The sequence below is a fragment of the Contarinia nasturtii genome, unplaced genomic scaffold, assembly GCF_009176525.2.
Source record: "Contarinia nasturtii isolate CC-2019 unplaced genomic scaffold, AAFC_CNas_1.1 Cnas_scaffold_285, whole genome shotgun sequence".
Taxonomy (NCBI): Eukaryota; Metazoa; Arthropoda; class Insecta; order Diptera; family Cecidomyiidae; genus Contarinia; species Contarinia nasturtii.
Window position 1 is genome coordinate 4,860,262 of NW_022197640.1, and position 21,249 is coordinate 4,881,510.

The window sequence follows — 21,249 nt, forward strand, 5'->3', positions numbered from 1 at the left end:
TTAAAGTTCTTAGAATTCAGATCGATCCAGAATAAATAAAAACAAACCTAAATGGATGCGCGATTCTATTAAACGTATTAATCGTATTTTTCCTAGTTTTTTTTTTTTTTAATAAATCGCATATAATGTGTACATTTGACAGGACCTAATAAGTCCTAATTATTCTTAGTTTTTTTAGTTTTCTATTTTGTGTCATTTGTCCTAGACATGTCATTTGTTCATCAAGTGTCTTTTTCCGTTCAGAAGAATAGGCGAATTCTATGCGGTTACTTTTTTTTATTTCTATTTAAATGCACAGTTAAGTTTGATAGAAGACTCATGTTTTCACCAACTCCTTTCAATTTCTATTACACAATGCGTAATTTTTTTACTTAAATAATGGTCTAAATTCATAGAAACACGTTGAAACGAAAAAACTGTGTGATCACACAATCGAAATGTGTACAAATATTAATTATTGAAACAGAATTTGTGGTAAATTTTTCTGTGCAAATTACTATTCTGAATATTTCAAAGTCCACATCGATAAATTTTGTGTTCGAATTTCTCATAGACTTATTATCTTTCAACAATACTTTCTCTTCTTTCAACTTTCATCGGATGCATTTCAACCTTGAGCTCTTTCGTTTATAAGCTCTTTGCAAACACCGATGGCAAAATCAACAGAAAATAGCGTAAAATGACATTTTATCATCATTTTAGTATCTGTAATTCTTTATTGGGAAAATGCCAATTTACTTTAATTACTTTAAGTTTTAACATGTGAATTTTTTCAATGTTCAAAAATAGATCAAATTTCAAATGTATTTTTACTATCCATTTTCGGTTCGTATATAAGATCAAATAATTTTTATATTTCGATCAAATTTCATTCAATCCGTTAATGGTGAAAATGAAAATGTATTGGATTTGAAACGTTATTTTCCAGAGAACTATTTTCTTGCTCTTTTTTTGGTCCGAATAATTTATTCTGGTAGTCTGAAAACACTACAGAGTTAAAGCAAAAAGAACAACAATTACCATCGTATCGAAAATCTGTGAGTATGTTGATTTGTTGTCGACGGCGATTTGCACACTACGTGCTTTCAAGTCAAATACAACGAGGAATGAAACTAAGACGACATATACCATATAGATAAACATATTCATGCAGATATTAATCGCAAAGCATGTTTATCAAGCAAAAAAAATAAAATAAAATTGTTTGAAGATGAACTCGAAATCGTGTGTGCTGTATATGTGTGTTCTCATTTTTATTTGTTTGCTTGCTAAGCGAAAGACCAAAGTTTACATTCCGTTGCTGTTGAGGAGCCTTTTTGTTGAATTGAATCCTTGACGTTTGCTAGCGTTGCTCTCAATGGCGTCAACAGCTTCACATCAATGCATTGTTCGGATGAGAGAAACCGAGAAAAATAACATGTTTCTATACGTGCTGTTTTCTTTTCTCTTCTTTTCAAAGCGAATTGATTTTCAAATTCAGATCGAATCGATGCATCGATCGGACGGATGAGAGATGATAAAAGACTGCCGGTATATGTATGTGTGTGTGTGTATTAGTAATGAATAAAAGAAGTGAATATGTAAGTAAAATCTATAACGATATGAATAAAAATGGTATTCACATCAACTCGCTTTCTCTCTTGCTCAAGATACGAGTGCGCGCTTTTATTTTCCATCCGTTCAATGGTAGTGTGTTATCGCGTCTGTATTCATCGTTTTTCTAGCGTTTTTTTCTTCTTCATTTTTTGTATGCAACAAAGAAAAAAATATATATGCAAAAGTGACACATAACAATTTCAATAGCAAAGTGACAAAAACCCAGACGAAAGCGTGCACAGTACACATTTTTATATTCAATATCTTATATTACTGAATGAACTGGATTTAATCAAATTCAAAGAGAGTCTTATTCGCAATTCCATGTTTATAGTTTTATTGTAGTTTCGCACAATAGCATGCACTTAATCCTGGCTATTTGTTTGCCGTTTACTTTTCGTGAATTGGTGACTTCATTTTAAGAATTTAGATCATTATATATGCTGAAAATGCTGCGAAACATTGAATATGAAGCGCTGTGAGTTCGAGCATATTCATACTTACCAGTAGTAAAGTCTGTGATATTACCGTTTTCGTATGTCCTTCTCCTAGCTGCTGTCTACACACTATGATAACGATTTTTCATCAATTTAATTTTGGATTAGTTTACTTCTAGCTCGATATCTTCGATGCGGTTGTGCGGTGCCATTGTCAGTTTATGTGCGACTTTTCCTATTTTTCTTCTATGTATATGTGTTTTTCTTTATTAGGATAAAATCGAACCACCGCACAAAAATAAAAATAAAAAACAAACAAGGCAAGTGATTGAAACGAGCAGAAAAGAAAAGAAAAAAAGAACGAAAACATCGTGCGAATAAAGAGCCACCATCGTCATAAAGCAAATTTAAATTTATTTTAAACTTTTTTTCTTCTTCTACGAAGCTCTAGCTTAAGTATTAGCATAAATTCAACATTATACTAAGCACGGGTAACGCGGAACAATATGAATCGTGCATACACGCGCGCACATTTAATGCGCACACAATAACTCGACATTGGAAACGATATACGATTTAAGGTCGTCCAAGATTAATCTATCACTATATGCTATTGCGGGATGTTTATCTATGGAATATTCTTTTAAAATGGATCTTAAAAAATCGGAAACTTTTTGCAGGCTTTACATCTTCTTCTACTTTGAGTCTTTCCTTACGAAATGTTCACCATCCTCCCACATATTTCATTGCACATCTTAAGTAGCAACGATGACGATAATGATGATGACACAGTTGCTGTGTGAATCCATGATGATTCTAAAATTCATTGTTTCGCTGAAGGAAAAAAAATGTTTTGGATAAAGCATGGAACGATTTATATTCTCTTTGCGTAGAGGAATGAGAGATTTGACGAAAACTGCATTGCAACGCTGATTTTCTCTCTCTCTCTCTCTCTCTCTCTCTTCCTTTTGATAAACATGAATTGGCTCGTGTGCTGTGTGAACGAAAATATTCCGGTTCACACAAACGAAGGCAATAAATTTTGATGCTGCTCCCAATTCAGTATTCATGCAAAGTGTGAACGCACATGTGTTTGTTGACATTCAACGAGAGCGACAAAGAAAGAGAGAGAAATCAACTTGATTTACTCTCCAAAACGTATCACAAAATACGTACGATAGAATGAGACACTTCAAAAATAACCTAATCGATTTCCTTTCCCATTTGAAGTAGTATCTCTCTCTCTATTTTTTCTTATTTTGCGTTGTATGTTAGTTGGTTCAATCAATCAGTGAACCGTGCTGAACGACATACGACAAATAATACTTCGATTTCGCCTAACAATAACATTATACCGAAAATCTAAAAACAGGTGGATTGACTTCAAAATTGCTCGATTACCAAATCAACGAATGCGAAATATAATCAATATCGTATTTAGTCGGCCAATGACATTTTCTTCCTCATCGTGCATCGTAACCATCTTATTTGTTTTTGTAATGTGCTGTATTTGACGCGACGTGTATGATATTGCTTTCCGGAGAGTGATTCCAAAAATTTGACGTCTATAGAGACGGCACCCTTCTATAGAGAATAGCAACAAGAAAAACGGCGCGCCAAATTGTATAGCATAAATATTGAAATTCAATAATGAGCAATCAAAATAATTCGTTTTTTATTTTTATTTTAATTGATATATTCGCATAAAATGTGATGAAATTCATGGAAAATTGACCGACATAAATAAAAGGGTAATTAGAATCAATTTCTCCGATTTTTCTCTTTGAAACGTTCTCAGAAAGAGGTCACCTTATGTGTATTTTGATATATTTTATCTATATTAATAGATTTGGTCTATGTCGCTTCCAGATATGGCATAGCAAATCTATACCATTTGTTATGACAGCAACATTTTCGTTCATCATTGGCAGAATTTTGAAGTTTTTTTTGGATATGAGGCGTTGTCAGGTGACAATGACAGGTGAAAGGATGTTGATATGCATTACACTCAGCCGATGTGGTGCCAGACTCGCAATACATATAATACGAAATATGTGCTAGAGTGTATCAAAAAATGAGTAAAAAAAAGTGGTAATAGTTAGTGGATAGAAGGCGATGCTTAACCAAATAGGTAATGTCACGTACCAATTCCGTTTGCTTCAATATCGATTCAATCTCTTGTTGAGTTGCATCGAATATCGAAACGCCAATATTTTTTAACATTGCACGCTTGTTGGATACACAAACCAATTAGAAATAAAGTAGAATGATGGATTGCGGCTGCCTTCTTACAAGATTTTTTGTACAGTATATACATAAATTTATCGATTTGCTCAGTAAAAGTCGTCTTTTTCCGATGGTTGCCAATTTATGTATATATACCTTCTGTGCATTATCATTTCATCGGTGATTTGGCTGTTTTTCCGCTGGTAATGCGAGGAATTGGTTAAACATGGAAAAGTGGAAAAGAAAAGGTGTAGAAAAATACACGATACGAAACGGTAAAGAACGAAGAAAAAAATATAATGCGAATAGCTTTAAATAAGAGGAATTTGTAGTAAGACACTGATGAGAATAAATGGAAAAACCTGGCAAAATCGAAATTGATGATCTGGCTGTTGTCATTCTTTCAAGTATATGGCTATCCCTTTTTCTCTGACATAGCAACATTATCGGGTACATTGAAGACGGAACAGAAAAACGATGTATTTTATGTACAAAGTGTACACTGTTGGCTGATCAATGCAAAAGTATGTTTACATTTTACCATTGTGAGTGTGCAATTTTGAGTGGGTGGAGTACATGGAATGGGGACGCAGAAGAATGGCATGTAACCACAAACATCGAGACCAGAATATTGGGTGAACGGTTTTCATTTTTTCCATTCTCGTGATCGCTCAATCTGTTGCAAAAGACGCACACCACGCAGTATTTCACTAAGCCTCAAAAACCCCGGTACAAAACCTCCATTGTAAATGTTGGCTGATGTACAAACACACACACACACACACGCACATTCAACTTAATAAACAAATTATACATTGTTTCGAATAAGGTATATCAGCCGTTCTTTTCTGTCATGCACATTCAAGTAGAAAATACAACAACATCAGTGTGCACCGAGCGAACGACAACGAAAGAGGGAACGAGGGAATCAAAGGATTGGCTGAAAAAGGCTTATTCATTTATTTATTTCACTTGATTTTGCTCGAGTGGCTCTTGATCGTTTTACGATTCGAATGCCATGTTTTCGTTTATTCAAAGTTTGTTTTACCTGCGTTTTTTTTTTTTTATTCTTTTGCCAAATGCAGAAGCAGATAAAGGAAAGAAAAATGGTTAACTCAACGCTTTTCAATCGCATTGGGAATTTAATCAATTTACTTCAATTGCAAGCAATTTTCTGCGTGATTATTTTATATTTGATTTTGTGTTTTCCAAATAATGAACGCAAACGTTATCCATTTAGTTTGGGCCATAAATGGTTTTCGCACACATAAGCAATATCACAATGGTTTGATGATATTGGAAGACAAAAGTCTTGTGTATGCATTTTGAATGATATTCAATTACATATATTGGATTAATTGACAATCAATAATATTCCATTCACATAATTCAAGGCAAAGTAATCATTTGTGGTGTTGAAACAATAGAGAAAGACACCAACTGAGATACAATCGACAATTTGTCTTCCATATATTGGTTTATGATGAATGCAATGCTCATTGAATACATTTCAAGTTTGTCGATTTGAATGGACGAACTCGATGTACTGTATGCGCTATAACGAACAAATGATTTAAATTAAACGATCAACATTGGACACGACGACAATAGCAAATCACACAAGTACGATGATGCATTTTTCATGATGGGCACACCAACACTTGCTGGTGCAATGACAGCAAATTGATTAATTGGAGGTTAATTAAAGTATTTGTAATTGATAGGCACCAGACAACTTAACCGATTCTCAATTTATTTATTTCTCTATACACAAGTTATCTTCATTCAACTTTCAATTTATTTTAATCATTTGCTTTATTGGAAATACGATTTGTATAATCATTAATAATCCACAAAATTACGAGTAATCATACTAAAGTGATGTCATGCATTGTCCCCAAGCATGGCATTGTCTTGTTCATCAAAATTCAGCTCTTTTAAATCAGATTGAATTTGTTCAAAATTGATTTTGTGTGATTTTAACAAAAGGGCAAAAATATTGTGTCATTCAATATTATGTCATATGCACCCGTGCCATTCAAAATGAGCAAATCGATAAAAATGAAGGTATATAGTGTGAAAAAGGGTGCATTGTATTCAAACAATGGAAATATTAAACAAAATCCACTCATTTTCACTATATTCAACTGTTTTATTTTCGATTGTTTTATATGAATAATCCGCTACACTTTTCCGTTGATTGCATACACAATATGTGAAATAGTAATGATGGCTGTATTCATGATTAAACCAATATAATCCTCCAATTAGAGTGGTCTATTGATTATATTAATATAAATAAAATCAGAATATTCAAGCACACCATCCTGTAATCATTCCCAATTATTAATTTTAATGTGTATAATATTGTGAAAATATAACTTTTCAACTTGACCTCGGTTCAAAACTTTTTCATCATATTTCAATCTCTTGAAACGTTCAGATTAAGATATTAATTATAATGAAAAGTTTTCTTGTTCACTGTGTTGAAATTGCGTCACATAATCAATTCGGTTAATTTTGCAAATATTTTCATTGATCGTCAGTTTCAATGGCCTCGAGCAACATAACGAATTGTTTACAAAGAATAAATTCTTTGAACGAAGAAGAATGAATGAAATATATTGAGTCGATGGAGAAAAAGAATTTAAAAAGTAATTTTTGTATTACTATCAATCCATTGATTTACAGTTTTACTGCATCTTGTTGGTTCATTTGCAATTACAACATTTACGGGTATTATAAAAGCAATCGCACTGCGTCAAATAATATAAACAATGAGCAAGAGTTGGTATTATCTTTGTTGTACAATAACGTGATATTTACATGTGAATGCACATCAATTAATGGTCAAATGTTTGATTTGTCAATTGATTTAAGGGTTATTGTCGCGATTTACTGCAGCTCTTTGTCTTTTAATCACAAATTTCAATACATACAAAACCATAATTTGTCACTATATACGAAATTGGATTACCATACCATTTATTATGTGAAATGGATTGAATGGAACGATTTACTCTTTTAAAATTCCTCAGCATTGGCGTGAAATATCGGAAATAATTAAGGCACATTAAAATTAATCGGAATTATAGCAAGACTTCTTTGCTTTATCAAGGCGGAGGCATTTTTCATCCAGTGTTTCTTTTCACACCACACTTATTCGAATATATCGTGCGACACATCTGATTAAAACTGATGAGCGCAAGCGAGAGAGTGAGCAAGAAAGCAAAAAAAAAACAACAACAACGACACCACTTCCAAATGACAATCAAGAAATGGTAGGTTTGGAATGAGAAACATGTATTACCCTCATTGCCCTTCTTCAAACCCATGCCATTACTATTTAATACTTCACATTTGAGACGCACAGCAAAATATAGAAGGAAAAGTGGCATTAGTCTTTTTTACGAAATAATACCGACGGATTTGATTTAATTGTTGAAAATTTCTGAATGCCATTAATGAAGGAAGTGGAGTTGGGTTTGTTCAAATTAATCAAATTCAACCCAAGCAGCATGGTATTTGATATTCACTGTTGCCCCTTTCACTGTGTTCTTCTTCATCTTCATTGTTTTCATCAACCACAACATTCATACGCAAACAATCACAATTTCAAGAACAATTAAAAACAAAAAGTTTCCTTTTTTCATCGTACACATTCATTGCAATGGTATTCGGCGATAGAGAGGAGGCAACCGTATAAAAGTGTTCGAAAGATGACGATGATGTGACTTTTTCTTCGTATTCAAACTGGAAAATTATAAATAAAATGAAAATCAGTTGAGTACATGCATTTCATTTATGGCATCCATCATGTGAAGTGCACATGTTGCAATGAGTGTTCCACTGTGAACGAACGAACGAACGAAAAAAAAACACAACAACATTTGGGCATAATACAAAGCAAACTGGAAAGTTACACTTCTTAAGCGATTCGGTTGCCTTTTTAATGCGGCACGGGGTTGAAATGCGCATCGTGGAACTTTGCCGACTCTGTTTTGAAATCGCACTGCAAAATCATATAAGCCATTTCAGTTTTGCATAGCAAAAATTGTACACAATTTCAACATTGTTTGCCAATTCACAGTGGCAATGGCATTTGGATTTTTCGCTCCAAGCTTTCGTTACATATATGGTCCCAAAGATACTCTCGTTTCTCTTCCGCTGACAAGAGATATATTTTTGTGACGAGATGGCTTGAGTACAGCCGCAACCATTATTTTTCACCCAAACATGAGGTCACAAAGATACACACATGCAAATACATTTTGTTTGGATGGATTCTGAGCATTTGCATGCTTATCTGCACGCATTGACAGTATTGCGGGAGAAAAAAAAAGAACGGCGAGTAAATTAACCAAGTTTTTCCGCTCGTTCCTCTTCTCAATTCCGTTTCATAAATCCCAATGTTTTTCAACCGATTTTTTTTTTCTTTCACATATTCCAGTGAATTCATATTCGAAAATATTTGCGCTGTTTAAGTAATGCGTTTTACCGTATAAATGTACACGCTAGTTTGCATTTCATCTTCGTATTGCACGACATTTATTAAAAGTATAATTTGTGTGTGTGTGCCGTTTTTTCCTCTCCATCAAGTTACCTGGGTGAAAAGCGGAATTACGGTCATGTACGGTATCGCATTTACGCTTTTGAACATTGAATAAATCAGAGACCTGACTGTTGTTGTTGTTTAATGTGTTCAACTACTTGTATTCTCGTTTTCAATAAGATCTACTATGACGTTAAACATGTTTTCAGTCAAAATAAATTGCAGATGAGCATTCCGTACTGGATCGTATTGAAAATGACTATACACGCGTGTGTACATTGCACAATGTATAATGGGAAAAATTATGTGTAACATTTTACAAATGTAATCAAACTGAGTTTTATATTGTCGTGTCGATGTCTACGTTTTGGATGCAAATCGAATAAACCATACAATGGTAGTAGATAGATAAATAAATATCTACAGATATTAATATATAGATTTGCAAATAGCATCTATTTAACGCGTCTCTCCGATCGGACGCGGTGTGAAATGAATTGAAAGTAAAAACAAAAATATCGCAGCCTTGAATATTCACAACGTCCGAGCAGAGAGATGCGTGAAATAGGCACAATTTGTGAATCATTATATTAATATCTGTAGACATCTATCTATCTATTTCCATTGTATGGAATAAGCCGTGACTTGTTGGTCTCGAGATGCGTACTAAAACATCATGGAACGAACATTTTATTTGGTGATTTTTTTTTTGTTTCAACTCTGTGTGTTATGTGTATTTTTGTATCACGCTCATTCTCTTCCTTTATCTATCTCGTTGTTTTTTTCGCTTTAAAATCGGATTTCATGCAGAGCACATTGAATTCACCAGAGATTTTCATTCCGTATTTGTGTGTTATGAATGAGATTTGGTAACGACTTGTCTTCTCTCGAACGGTATTTGTATGTGGTTGATTTGGTTGATTCCATTTCGTTTTGAATCTATTTAGTATTTATTGTGAGTGCGAGCGCTGGTGTGCATTTATTTCGTCTTTGTTTTCTTAAGCATGAACACACATTGCCCTGGATGCGACCTAATCTGTGTATGTTTTGAAACATAATTTACCATTTTTCTGGAATTTTGCTAATACAAAAATCTCATCGCTCACAGCATGCGTTGTAGCACCTTTCACAGTTGATTTAACATTTCCATCTAGTGTCGTATTTCGGGTAGTACATCTTTTTCAACTTGATTCGATTAAACACAGACAGACGACACATGATGTATGGGTATGCATAAACTATTGCCGAATATGCATCACTCACCTTCAACCACTGAAATCAATCTAATTGAAATTAACATTTAGTTTACTTGATTTTGTGACTTTTAATCCGGAAAGCTTCATTCACTTCAGAATTGGTGAAATTCAAATACATTGACTTTATTGTGAATAAAGTGTCGACATTTTTTTTTGTACTTTCGTATGCGGAATGATTTTTTTGCTGTGTGGTTATTTTTAGTAATTGAATTCAATGAGCCGTTTGTCTCCGGGTCGTGTGGCGACAGTCACATGATTATTATAAGAATATAAAACAAACAATTGCCGCCCCAAAAAAATACATACATGCGAATAAAAACAAAAATCTTTTATCTCACCATTGAATTATCTCTTTCACACACACACAACGAATTATATCAAAAAGGGAACACACATAAATATGCACTGTAATTCTCGAAAATAAGACAGTAAAGGCACCACGCTTAGTTGATCCCCAGGTAATGATAGAAAAAAATTGAAAAAAAAAAGAAGAATAGCCTCAACGACGTCACATACACACAATTTTATCGGACTGGGTTAAGAACAAAGGCAATGGCCCATTTCACGTGGTATGAATGTGTCGCTACCACCTTTTTTTTACTCTTTTCACCCAAATCGATAGCTGTTGAGAATCTCGCAAAATGATTGTTTACAATAGTTGTTTAACCGTGCAAAAAAAACAGATACTGAACTAAAACATGGGTATTTTATCTTTAAATTTCCGTTTTCACTACGTTGTGGGCTTCATACAGTTTGGCGATTTCCGATGCGATATCGAGAGGTGCCCATCAATGTTTTCATTGATGTTTTAGCATTTGTTTTTCTTGGTCGTGAATGAACTGAGCTTTTCCTGACATCATGATGTGACTACATTACGGTCAAAGTAAAGCAAAAATACGTTGACAATACAATTACATGTATGTTGTATGACCATGTAATATCAATGAAATTAAATTAATGAAGCCGCTAGATTGCCGTTGTTTTGATTATCTTTTATTGAAATCTGGCTAATATCAATTTGGTTACATTTTTCGATTGTGTGTTTATGTTTAGAAGTTGCTTCGATTTGCACTAAAAATTGTACTTTTTTTAATCGGTTTCATGGGTGTTAGTGAAGTATAACTAATTGAAATTGCTTTTCTATCTATTTTTCTCAAATAAAAATTGTTTAGACACAGTTGGCGAGCACGAGCTTGCCAAAGTGTTTTCATGTCATTTATGTTACCGTTTATGGTTTGGCATTAGATTGCACCATTTCAGTAAATATTTTCATTGTCCGAATCGATCCGACTTTTTTTTTCACACACACGAAATCCTTATGTTGACCGATTTTATTGCCTTGTCATGGAAACGCCAATAGCGATTAAAACGTTCATAAATACACACACGGACACTAAAAAACAAATAAAAATCCACTTGAATTGTACAATGTTGAAAAGTATATATTATGTTGGAAATGCAAGTAAAAACCATTTACAAATATCAATGTAAAATGTGAAAGAGAGGGAGAACATCAACACAACTAGCATCTGCCGCAGCAGCAGTAGCAGCTCGCATAGAGATGACCCAGTTACCTTGAGTTTGGTTATGTCAATAGAAGAGCACTTGGATATGCAGCTGAAGTGCAACTAAATATGTAAAGTAACTCATAAAATTGTAAACGAAATGCTATAATTTGCATGCAACGAAAGTAGGTCGGTCTGCAAATTCTCTATCTCATCACCACTGTCTTGCTAGATCCGAAACAAACAAAAAAAATCTACCACAGTCTGTGCGATAAATATTCTTACCATGTGGTAATGTGACAGATATGAAAATATTTATTATTAATGATTGAAAAAGGAACGAATCACATGGAAACCATAATTTGAAGAAAAAATAAGGAATAACTTTTATTAAAATTGAAGTAAAAACAGATGAAAGTATTTCAAGAATGTGTGAGTAGAAATTATAATTTGTTGAACGTGCTGTTCCAATTGCATTTATATTGCTTTTGATGTTTCGGATATCATGCTATAAAACAATTGATTCTGACTTCGAAAATCTGAGTAAATGTAATAAATTGAAATTGTTTGCCTTGAGACAAATCAATCCAATATTACATTATTCTAACGAATTTTTCATATCAATGCTGTGGGATATACTCAACTAAGAATTCATGAAACATAATCCATATTAATTTTGATCAAAAAACATGCCATGAATACACGTCATTTGTATGCATTCAATAACCAATGGCATGCACTGTGCATTTCGGTCGAAAAACGAGAGGATGGCTTGTTCATCTTGATTAGTAAATTGAAACCCTAGCTAAGAAGAGTATTGTTTCCAGAAATTTTTGTCCAATTCCGGTGAATGTGAAGTATAAAATACTCTTTGTGCATAAACAAACCACATTTAAATGAATAATTATTAAAACTTATTCTTTTGCCGCTAACCATTGGATACCAACTACTTGGGAACAGTATAAGCCAAACACAAAAGTCCTCAAAGACAATTCCAATACCAATAATCAACAACATGATTGCAAGGATAGGGGATAACAAAAGCAAACAACAACGAGAAAGCCACAACTGAACAGCATCCAATAAACCTTACCAATTTGCATATATTTTGCATCCAAACTAACTCGATTTGAACTTATCTCTCTCTCTCTCTCTGTTCATTGTGTTGCTAGTGAACTACTTCATAGCTTCAGTTGTATTCATACAGTAAAAATAAATTACAGTTAAAATGTTGAATATATGTATTTTTGTCTGGGTACTCTCTTCGAGAGAAAGAGCATTTGCTGGCAGCCAATTGAAATGTTTGCAGGTAGAATATGTGATTTGTAAGGATCACATATAGAACAAGAGGAATATTATTAAGTATAAGATAAAGAAATGTTATCAAACGTAGCTGCAATGACAGCCAGAATAAAGGCAAATGATTTGGTTTCAATTTAACCATTTTGAAAAGGTTTCATCCTTGAATGAACGAAATTTCGATCCTTGGTATTCAATTAAAATTGGTGCTGCTACCTTCGGAGCAGCTGAATGTCGCATTTAATCCGTTTAAATTTTGTGTTAAATTAATTTTAGCTTAGTTTTGTCCTTTGACGAAACATCCCCCGATTGCGTTCAGCATTGAAGTTTTAGATTTTTCGAAGGTTGTAAAATCGTGCCCAATGTCAACACGAACATAATTTCAGGTATACATCCATCAAATGTCAACACCAGACCAATACATATTTGATCTACTTTTCTTCATCACATAAGAAAAGTGAAATGATGGCCACAGAAAAGGAGAGGAGCAGTCTTACCGTAAATGTATCTTGTATAGCAACCGTTTATAGTTTTTAGTTGTTCAATGTATTCAATCGAAATTTATTTAAAATAGAATGCTTGAATTCGTACATATAAGCCCTTATTGCTACATTGTTGTTAAGCAGATGTAATCGGTATGTTCTTCGGTTAAATTTTGTCTGATAACTGATTTTTCTTCTTCTTCGTTTCACTCAAATGGTACATAAGACACTTGATATTCGATAAGAAAATATATGTCAAATCTTCAAAACCCTTGTCATAGAGCCATTGGCAATTGGCTGTTCGCCTTATCATAATGTTGTCATTATGCATTTCTCGCTCTCGTTTTCTTTTCGACTTGTTTCAATATTGTCTTGCAAATTGTATCTCGATAACATGAACATTCTAATACGTGCCTATTTATTTTTAACATTACATGCTTTTGTCACTCTCTCACTTGATTTAACCAACCGGAACGCAAACAGACAAACTTGTGCCCGAACGCACAATTGGTTACAGAACGACATTTTATTTTTCAACTATCGAACCTGGAAGAAAAAAGAGCACAATACCCCAAACTGTTCCGTTCATCTTTTGGATATCTGCAAAAGTGTTTAATTGAACGGTTTCTTCCGTTGTAATGATTACGCATTCGTTTTCATTCAAAAACTTTGTTGATGGTACAATAAAAATGGGTTCATTTTCATTCAAACATTTTTTTGGGTTCATCCGGTTCTGTATTTCCTTTAAACCAAATGCCGTATTGGCTCGTTCTCATATTCGTTTGAGTATAATTTTCATGTCAATGCATTTTATGTTTGCAATCCGTTTAGTTTTTCTTTATTTGTTATTTTTTTTGATTGAGTGTTATTTTTGGAATTTTTGAGAATAGAAAAATGGAGAGTGAGAAAACAACGTTGAACGTTTTGACCATAGTGTGAGATCATCATGTTTGTGGTTTAGTCGAACCAAACGTCAAATCATCAAATTAGATGTTCACACTTTTTTCAATTCGATTCACCTTCCCTGTTATCTTGCTTTTCTCTCATCCTGGTCTCCTTTTTTATGTTTCAAGTTTTACCAATACAATGGACAAAAAAAAACTTACACGAAAAATCAAGCCAAAAGAAATATATGAAGGCGGTTAATGTAGGTTTTCCATGTGAATACGAACGGTTTTTTTTCCTTTGTGTTCAGTGCAGAAAAAAACTCTCTTTTATTCTCACACATTAGTGCGAGCATTATGTATAAAGCGTTTGCCGAACACATACACAAAAAATATACATCTATCATCCACTTGAAAAGCTCTTTCAACTTATTCGATTGTGAAACTGTTTGGTTAAGTTGCATAAAATCTACATCATCAACTGAACTGTGAAAAGCGTGCACCGAGAGTTCTAGTTTTACGTGTTGAGAAACACTAAAAGCTATTTAGTGTTATGCTAGAGAGTTTTTCGTTTTTCTTCTTTTTTTCTCATTTTGTTTTTCATTCACGTTGGTCGTTTTGTCTTTTTTCGCACAGAATATTCATGTTGTATTTTGTCACTCACACTCTACGTCTTTTGTTATAAAGCCTATGACATGATTTTCATTCCAACGATAAAAATCATCAGCGTCACTGTATTTTGTTTGATAATATTTTCGAAACAGATTAAAAAGATTTGTGCATGTTTTCTTCTCGTTTCACACTCGATGAAACTATAAAAATGACGATTTTTCTTTCGCTTTGCATTTATTATTTTACTTTATCTTTTGTTGCAACGTTGTACTACGCAGCTTTTTGTCAATTGTCTCAGCATCTATGTCGTTCTACAGACAATCTAGGGGGTAGACACAAATTTTTACTATTGAAAATTAGAGCATAGTACAAGAAAAAAATTTGGGAAAAAAATGTTCAAGTCCATTTTTTTTTCATATGAAAAGTGTTGTCATTTCATAAAGGATACATTAGTAATACAATTGGAGAATTTTATACATACAAAACAAATTGACAATACTTTTCTTATGATGAGATTAACGGTATATTTCTGTAAACGAAATATTTGTGTTCAATAAGAAAGAGTTTGAAATGGATTCTGTTGTATTCCGAATAGATGAAGAATACATTGGCAAATGCAATTCATTTGAGCTGAAGAAACTAAATACATATTAAATGAAAAACCACAAAAAATTGGTGTCCACAGCCTAGCCAAAAAATCGCTCAAAGAATAAAAAGATTCACTATGTTAACAATATTGTGATTGGCCTTTTGGCTCACTTTTTATCGCATGCCTGAAATTGGAAAAATAATCTGAAAATATTCACATATCATCCTTTCTAAAATGATAAACTTGGAAGAAAAAAAATGTCCTCTGGTGACAACTTTTTCAAGTTTATAAAATATTGAAAACATATATTCACCAGTTTCGATAAATTTTATTTCGTCTTGTATTTATTTTAAATTATATACGATTGAAAGATGAAAACGAAAAAAAAAAACTTTTTCCACTACCACAAACAAGCACTAGCGAAAATATAATAAAAAATATTACCGAAAGCATTGAAATAGCAATCTTTAATGGTGCAAGAGTTATGTTCAATAAAATGGAAATTTATAGCATCACTGGTAACAGCAAAAGCACCCCCGCACAGTAGATGCGAATGATATCTAACGAAGACGAAACAAGAAATTTTTGGAAAAAGCACGGACAAAAAAAAATGAAGAAGAAACGAAATATTACGTACACACATACACAACCAACAAGAGAAGAATCATAGAAAATGAGGGAGCGAAAAAACGAAGAACTAATCGAATCTTACACGCATTATGACTTGTTAGGTTTTCTTTTACATGGATTAAAAAAGAGAAAAACTCAAAATATTCGCTTTTATATATATATATATATGTTTTGATGTGTGTGTTGTTTTGTGTGAGCAAAAGGAAGGAAAAAAAACGTTGAAACGAAACAAAATAATATGAAAAAGAAAAGTGTAAGGCGGGTAAAATAGCGCAAAAGGATACTTTTCACTTGATTGAGGATGATAAAATTACCGTTAACGTTGATGATACGGCGTTATATTTATGTGTTGTAGTGCACATTGAACGGGCGCTTACCATTTATCTTTCTTTTTGCCGTTCATCGTTCTATTCAGTTATATGTGTGTATATGTGAATGGTGTTTGCCGAAAAAAAAAGAAAATTCGAATTGGCTACCTTTTTTTGCCATTTTGTTGCCTATTCGCGATTGATATATATCACTCACCTTTCCTTTGTTGTATGAATTGAATCGCATTTTGAGAAATGGATGTGATGTAAATTTGCCCCAGCACACACATCAAGTGTGGCCCATTTGTGATTTGTATACTTTCGATTGGTGTGTGTGTGTGTGTGCACACATTTTGTTTGTTAGCCATTATTTGTTTCATTGCTTTTTATTATTGTAACGATGGTGTGGCATTAATAAGTACGTGTATCGTTTTGATGTTTTCTTTGACCATTTTTTATTTGAAGTCCATATCATTTGTCTATGAATCTCTCGTTTGTTCGAGTCGCCGTTATACAACTCAATTTTGTTGAGTCTCAATTTATTTTTTATTTCATTTTTACCACATCGTTTTCTCTCATTTAAATTTGGCCGATGTGCATTTCAAACAGATAAAATTGTTTGAGACACTCACAAATCGACGCAAATGGAATTTAGCAGCAATTGTGACAATTTGCCCAGGAAACAATTGACTGCTTAATTTGATATGATGAAGTACTCGGGTTACTTTATAATGAAATTGTGTATATTTCAAGCGCACATTATGTCATCAAAAACACACAGCCACGCACATCGCAATAATGATGCTTTAATAAAAAATGACGGGATTCAAAATAAAATATGCCTCTGGATCGTTCACATAAAAAAGAATTGAAAATTGTCTGCTTGATGCATTTTAAAATAATTGCCCATATCTATGACAGCCGTAGTATGGCTTTCTTTCTACTCAAAAGGTCATTATTTACGCTATACAAATGAAAAAAGAGAAATATTTTAACCATACCAATATTTTGTGCTGTATTTATTGGCTCGAAATTCGAATACCTTACAAAATATTTGAAAAAAAAAAAAAAAAAAAATAACCTCAGCCATAAAGCCAAATGGTCAAAAGCTCGATAAAAAAATCTCATCGTAAAAAACGAAGAAAAAACCTCAACGATAGCGTTATTTGAGACATTTTTTTTGTTCAAATTCTGTTCCACTTGCGTACAAAATATCAATTAAAGCAAGAATGTCGCCAAATGTCAGCTCGCGCCACATTTTGTGTTTTATTGTTTTTATTATTATTAGAGCGCGCACATGCTTCTCATCGTGTTCGCTTAGACACTCGATAGACGAACAAAAAAATAATAATATGAAAGCGGAAAGCGAGTGTCGTGTTGTAGGTATAAAACCGCAAATATATATATATTTTAACGGACAAAATGAATTTCTAAGCACAAATCTAACTTGACATTCAAACTCACTCTCGATTTTTAGTTGAACATTTTCACATACTCTGATGTATATATCCAAATTAAATCTTATTACCAATAATCTATGTTCGTAATTTGTAACAATTCTATACTAACTAATTTCTTTCATTCTCTCTTGTTTCAGGCGAATGTGCTAAAATTACAATGGCAAGCAGTATAAATCGTATTACTAAGTTGAACTCAAGCCAAACACAACTGATCGACACACCAAATAGTCGAAAGAAAAAACCAAGTGTATTAATTTTGATACAAATATAATCGGGCATCCGCTGCGATATTATTTCGGTATATTCAAATACGCACATAGAACACACACAAATTATATTTATGACCATTCATCATTCGAAACATTCAACGTCTTTCTTTTGTCTTCGTTGTCGTCGAACATTTTTCGATAACTTATTATCATCAAACGCATCTAATTTAATAACATTTAACGAACAACAAATCAAACGAAGTAGAAATTGAGTGGTGTGTGTGTTTAAAAGAGTGAAGGCGCACGCATACAATTGAATTGCTGGAAGTGGCAAAAAGTACCGACAAGCAAAATAAATTTAATATAAAAAATCAATATAAAACAACAAAATTATAAGCATTAAGTCAAGTTAAAATATTATTTATTTACATAGAGAATTGGTGTAAATAAAAAACCAGTCCAAAGATACAAGGAAATAGTCATTCACATCAGTTCTCTAACGCGAAAAAAGAAAACAAGAGAAAATCAAACAACTTTCATAGATATAATATTATACAAAAAATAATAATAATTAAAAGCAATAAAAATGTGTCTACTGCATAAACTAACTCCAGAATACATAATAATATTTTTACTAATAATATCGAAAAATATATTTGGAATTTATGGCGAAAATGGACCACCATCGACAGTAACGGTAAGCAGTTTTATGATGAAGATTTTTTTTTTTTTTTTTTTTTTTTTCAAATAAGTGACTTAAAAAAGATTTTAATCCAAATAATTTCATCAACATTGTTGCATTCGATCGTCTCTATTTTTGTTCTTTTCTCTGACTATTCGTGAACAGCCATCACCACCACCACAGCATGCAATGTCTACCATCACAACAACAACGCCGTTAAATTTAGCTGCTGCCGCTGTTGTTTCAGCCGGTGCCGCATCATCGATGCCAAGTACCGCTTCACCAAGCGTTGTCAAACCACACGATTGGTTCGATGTTTTATTTTTCGTATTCAAGGCATCGACAATGATATCAATTATATTAGCTGCTGTTTTTGGCAATCTGCTAGTTATTATATCTGTGATGCGCAATAGAAAATTGAGGTAAGTTGCCAAAAAAAAGAAGCCAAATTGTGCTCAAAATCAAATTGAATTTAAATCATCCGGGATTACAGCAAACGACAATATCACTAATCTACGATGATTTTGTATGCATAGTGTATGGTATATATCTGTTCGGTGTATTCTTCTACTGTTGAATCCAAAAGTTTTCTTGTTCGATTTCTTTCCGCATCTTATGTCTTTAATTCGGCCATAACTTCCATGCGCGCACACCCTAAATGCCAAATTCGGGCAATTAACAACGAACGGAAGTGAATACATTCGATTGAAAAAACTAGGTCATTGTTGAAATAAAAACAAAGAATAAATATAATAGAAAGAAAAAAGAGAAATAAAACAAAGTGCCTGCAACAGCAAATGACATCTTCTATTGTCTCTCGTCATTGATCGCAAAAGCAATGTTGTCTAAAAAAAATGAAAACATATTCTTTCATCAATGACAGTTCGAAATCTTCTTTCCAACATTATGGGGTTTTCCGTTTTTATTTTGTCTCATTTCAATGCCCGAGAAGTATTTTCTATTGATTGAAAGTGGCAAATGGGCTCCCTCATCGAACCACTTCTCAACAATCACATGCCTGCATAAATTTCTATGTGTGGTAATAAACAGTTGCCACTTTTATGGTCTCTTTCATATATAGTGAGTTGTTGTCACACAACATAAGAATCCGAAACACGATCCAAAGCCAAGCCAAGCCAACTCTCAAAAATATTATGTTTACATTCGACATTTTCAAAAAAATGAAACTACATTTACAGGAAAGAAATGAAAGAAATGTATCTTTTATTATTTGTTGCTTGAACAGATGCTACTTCCATTGTACGATGATATCTTTGATTTCTATGCACAACATTACGCTTGCACGCAACCATATTTCTTTTTTCTCGCCCTCTCTCCATCCTCTTCTATCTTGCACTGTGTGTCCGCACTCTGTAAATGAATCGTGAACAATCACATAGCTGGCACGAGACATTCGACAACATAGCAAACACTAATAGTAACATTTCTTTCCTATTGTTTGCGAATATTTTCGCCAAATTAACATCCTAGTTGTTAATTGTGAACAGCGTGAGCTAGCACACTCGTTTGTTGTCGCCAAATGATTTAAATTCAATTGAATTTGTGTATGTTTTTTTTGCATTGTAATAAAAACGATTTTTTTTTTGTTGGGGGAAGCCAATAATAGCTAATTATATTTTAGAGAAACGAATTGAATTATTAATTATATTTTGTGTGTGTATTTTTCTCTTATTCTATTTTTTCTCAACCGTTCTTTCATTTTTTTTTTCTTTTTCTTATCAAACAGGGTCATAACGAATTATTTTGTTATATCGTTAGCTTTGGCCGACATCATGGTAGCGCTAATGGCTATGACATTTAATATGTGCAATCAACTGTTCGAAAAGTGAGTATATATTTTGGTATAAGACTAATGTGAGTGCCTCTATTCAATAAATAGAACTGAGAAATCTATAAATAAATGCATTGGAAACACTGTGTCCCAACATGTCTTTTGTAATGGATTAATCAAGCGGGAGTAATACAGCATTTGGCTGCGTCACATTCAAATCTATCAATTGGCAAACTGATGTTACGGCGGAGATTAAATTTCATTAACGATTTGGAATCTGAAATGGTTGAAACTGTTCAAACATGCATACCGGTTATTTCCACATTTCAAAATCGGAAATTTGTGTCACTATCGCAATCGTCAATGCTCTTTTGAATCGACGGTTCTTTCGATTGCACATTGACTTTGAATTGAAGCTTTTAAGTCAATTCATCTTTTCAAAGAGCATATTTGAATGTCTTCTATTCCAATTTATAATTGATAAGAGAAAAAGAACAAAAATTCGCGTCAAATGCGTCGCTAGCAATGAGACTGAATCAATCGCATGAACATTGAATTTAATACGTGAATCAAGTGAAGCATAAGAAAATAAATGAACAAATGAGTAATTGTCATTGGCGTAGCGCCAGTCAGCGTCAAATTGCCAATGTGCTTTCACTCTCTCTCTCTCTCTCTCTCTTTCACTCTCTCTCTCTCTCTCTCTCTCTCTCTCTCTCTCTCTCTCTCTCTC

The 21,249-nt window shown here is 33.1% G+C and overlaps 1 protein-coding gene across 4 annotated transcripts in view; it reads left to right on the forward strand.

Annotated features, from left to right (window-relative positions):
- The window catches only part of LOC116337394 (octopamine receptor beta-2R), a 104,499-nt gene that overhangs the window by 75,285 nt on the left and 7,965 nt on the right, over positions 1–21,249 (forward strand). For all 4 annotated transcript variants that reach the window (XM_031761913.1, XM_031761914.1, XM_031761917.1 and 1 more), the window contains 3 exons: positions 17,974–18,742; positions 18,893–19,149; positions 20,475–20,573. In XM_031761913.1, coding sequence (XP_031617773.1) covers positions 18,632–18,742; positions 18,893–19,149; positions 20,475–20,573 — 467 coding nt within the window. In that variant the 5' untranslated portion in view covers positions 17,974–18,631. The remainder of the gene's footprint in view (positions 1–17,973; positions 18,743–18,892; positions 19,150–20,474; positions 20,574–21,249) is intronic.